A 3,185-nucleotide genomic window follows, 5' to 3' on the forward strand; every position below is an offset into this window, starting at 1 on the left:
ACCGAAAACCAACAAGAAAAAAAGAACAATATCCCCGTGACATCTTCTCCAATCAAAACCTGATTGACAGATGAGCGCCACAAGTCTTCATCATTGTTTCCGGTTCAATGATTCATGCTGCAGGTTTTTGAGCAGGAAAAAATTTGGAATATTCAGAAGGGAATATCTTGAGTAAGTCAAAAAAAGAAGACAATACAAATTCTTTCATTAATACTTCATAACCACAAAATTAAACTTAACTTGTTTCTTCGGCTTAACATCTAGGCATTATACTAACATCAAACTTAAAATGATCAAAAAGTTAAGGGAACATCATAGCTAATTACAACAAATCACTGGGCTTCCTAAAACAAAATTTGAAAACATCAAGCCAATACATTAAAACCAGGCAAAACTTGTTCGACCAAAACCGCAGCATCCATGCCCAGTTTTTAACCCTCATACTGCTGAGCAGATTATAAAACATTTATATATATAAGTGGGTCAAAAAAAGAACGGCCAGGTATTGTGACATGTCAACAATCAATACCACAGCATCAGTTGCTAATTTAAAGTCATATGAATAAAGAAACAATTACCTTTCCGGAGCAGCTGATATAACTCCCAGATATAGGTACGGGGTTCGTGTTGCTTAGCTTTTAACTTTCTATCTTGCGTCTTTTGTACTATTAATTTGTTCCTTCGTCTCTTTCTTTTTAGCCATGACGTTGTCAGTTTATTTTCGATCCATCTGTTCCTCTGGTATCTTTCGCGCCTCTTTTCGACAAGAAGAGGACACATTTGGTTGCTGATTGTTTTTTGAAAAACACGTGCTTCAAACGCAACAAAAATATTATCAATATAAAAGAAAGAAATCAAGCATGTTGATCATGTTAGTTTGAGAGAGTTTTATGCTTGATTCAGAGTGATTTTTTACACATTAGGAGTTATTCCTCCCTAAGACAAGATACTTTTTATAAAAAAAGCAAGACCAAATTTGTTTTTTTTGTTTGGAATTGGAATACTTATGTTAACTGACAAAAGTCAATTGTTTTATTGCTATTGCAGGATGAAAGAGTACAAGTATTATATTTTGTCAGACAAAGTAAGGATGTTTGTGTTTTTGGTTGTTTTTCAAGAACTTTCTGTCTGGCTGCTTTTTGAAATATCAAGACCAGGATACCAGGTATATATCCCATCAGGTAGAGCAAAAGGGTATTTACTTGGCTTGATGATAACACCTACAAAAATTGTGACCAAAGGACAAAAAAAAAAGATAAAATGCCATCAACATAAAAAAAAACCCAGCCAATGTGTAGTCGGTAGGTTTTATTTAGAACCTGAGTCAACAACCGATCAAAAGGCTGCAAAAGAATTGTGCAGAAATCAAAAAGGTAAACGCTTCTCATGGTATACCCTAATTTGAGTCAAACTATAAGCTGTGTGTGTTGTTTTATAGTCAAGGCTGTATTTCCAATATCCTAACTGTTCTAAATGTTTTGGCTTCTGTGTTACCATGAGCATCATGTATGTCTTTAAGCCTGGGTAAAGGAAAATAAGTTGACCTATTAGAAGGGTTGACGGCTCTGTCGTCTACACAAAATCTTAATTTCCCGATTTTCATCATAAATTGAAATTTCAAGTCTTAGACTGTGTTGTTGCAGATAAAGTCGGGATTATGACGCATATCAATTATATTTTAATATAACACCAGTTTTAAACAGGACTGATGGAATATATATATAACGAATAAGATAGTAAGATACATGGCAAATTAAAAAAAAACAAACAATATGTATTATGAAGAACAGCTGACTTTTAACTGTTTTGACCATTCTGGAGGAGATGATGCAAATCCTAAAGCCTCAGCTTCGTCTTGGTATTTAAATGGTCTCTCTAATATCTTCAAAACTCGGTTTAAATATGTAAAATCGTTTTTCTCAACCTTTTCTATTACACTTTGTGCAATCCAGTTTCTAAGTATATATCGTGGGTTTGTATTGAGCATTATTTCTTGTCGTTCGTCTTCAGATTTTTGTTCTCTAAAAGATCGTTCTTTGTACATAGATATCCATTCTGTGTACCATTTATGCTTTGATAATTTTTTCAATGCCCAATAGAAGCTAGTGATTCCATAATCATTCAGCTTGTCGATAGGTAACTCTCCAAGTTGTCTAAATGTCATAGTGAAATCCGACTTAGTATCCGACATCATTTTTAACAAAATGGCTATCAGCTGCTCATCTTCTTCAATATTCTTAATATCAAACGTCAAACCTAACTTTTTAAGAAACAATTTCAAAAATTTTGTTTTATAAATATCAATATACCCGTTTAGAATTTGGCCAGCTTGTTTCCTTTGTTGTTGTGTTAATAATGGTTCCAAAGCTGCTCTTAGTTTATTAAGATTGAAGTAACCAACATCAGGTTGCTTCTCATAACTATAGCGACCTTCGTCGTCTGAAGTATTTGGGACAAAGTCTGGATTATATTCCTCCATGAATCCAAAAGGACCGTAGTCTATGGTTATAGAAAGAAGGCTGAAATTATCGGTATTGCATACGCCGTGCGTGAATCCCACTGATTGCCACAGAACAATCATATCAGCAGTTTGTTTTACTACTGTAGAAAAGAACTCAAGGTATCGATCAGCGCTACTTAAATTTATCGTTTTAAAATAATGCGAAATAACAAAATCTGTGAGATTCTTCAAGAGGTCGAACTCTTTAGAATCGGTTAGTATCTCTAATGACCCGATTCTAAACCACGATTCGGCTAATCTCATAACAATTGCACCGCGTTCAGTTCGACGATGGCCATCATAAAACATATCACGCACCACTGGATCATCGCTCACCAACAAAGTTGCAGCTCTGCTTGTTGGAATTCCTAAAATAGATGCAAAAGGAAAATTGAATACCATTTTTAAAGTATAATTGATTTTTTCTGATTTCATATATACTAATCTCATCCAATGCAAACATATTAAGTTCGAATTATAATTGCAACTAAATGTTTTGGACGACTGTGACATGAACTTCTACATCTGCAATCATGTATCTTTGTTTTGTGAATTCAAAAATCCTTAGTCCATAAAAAAACAATTTATACTATAAACCGAACCTATAACTTGATCTATTACTCATAATTAGAAACAGCTGACTATTATAAATTACAGTTCAGAAGTAATGAATGATGGACGGACG

The 3,185-nt window shown here is 33.9% G+C and overlaps 1 protein-coding gene across 1 annotated transcript; it reads right to left on the bottom strand.

Annotated features, from left to right (window-relative positions):
- Nucleotides 1-1,775: 1,775 nt before the first annotated feature.
- Nucleotides 1,776-2,902, bottom strand: LOC139506612 (protein adenylyltransferase SelO-like). The gene has a single exon (XM_071295499.1). It carries the CDS (start codon nucleotides 2,900-2,902, stop codon nucleotides 1,778-1,780), a length of 1,125 nt encoding a protein of 374 aa, XP_071151600.1. The 3' UTR covers nucleotides 1,776-1,777.
- Between the last annotated feature and the right edge of the window lie 283 nt (nucleotides 2,903-3,185).

Source organism: Mytilus edulis, unplaced genomic scaffold (genome assembly GCF_963676685.1).
Source record: "Mytilus edulis unplaced genomic scaffold, xbMytEdul2.2 SCAFFOLD_1398, whole genome shotgun sequence".
Lineage (NCBI taxonomy): Eukaryota > Metazoa > Mollusca > Bivalvia > Mytilida > Mytilidae > Mytilus > Mytilus edulis.

Excerpts from the sequence above, each read along its gene's own strand:
- LOC139506612 (XM_071295499.1), bottom strand. The coding sequence starts at position 2,902 with ATGGTATTCAATTTTCCTTTTGCATCTATTTTAGGAATTCCAACAAGC.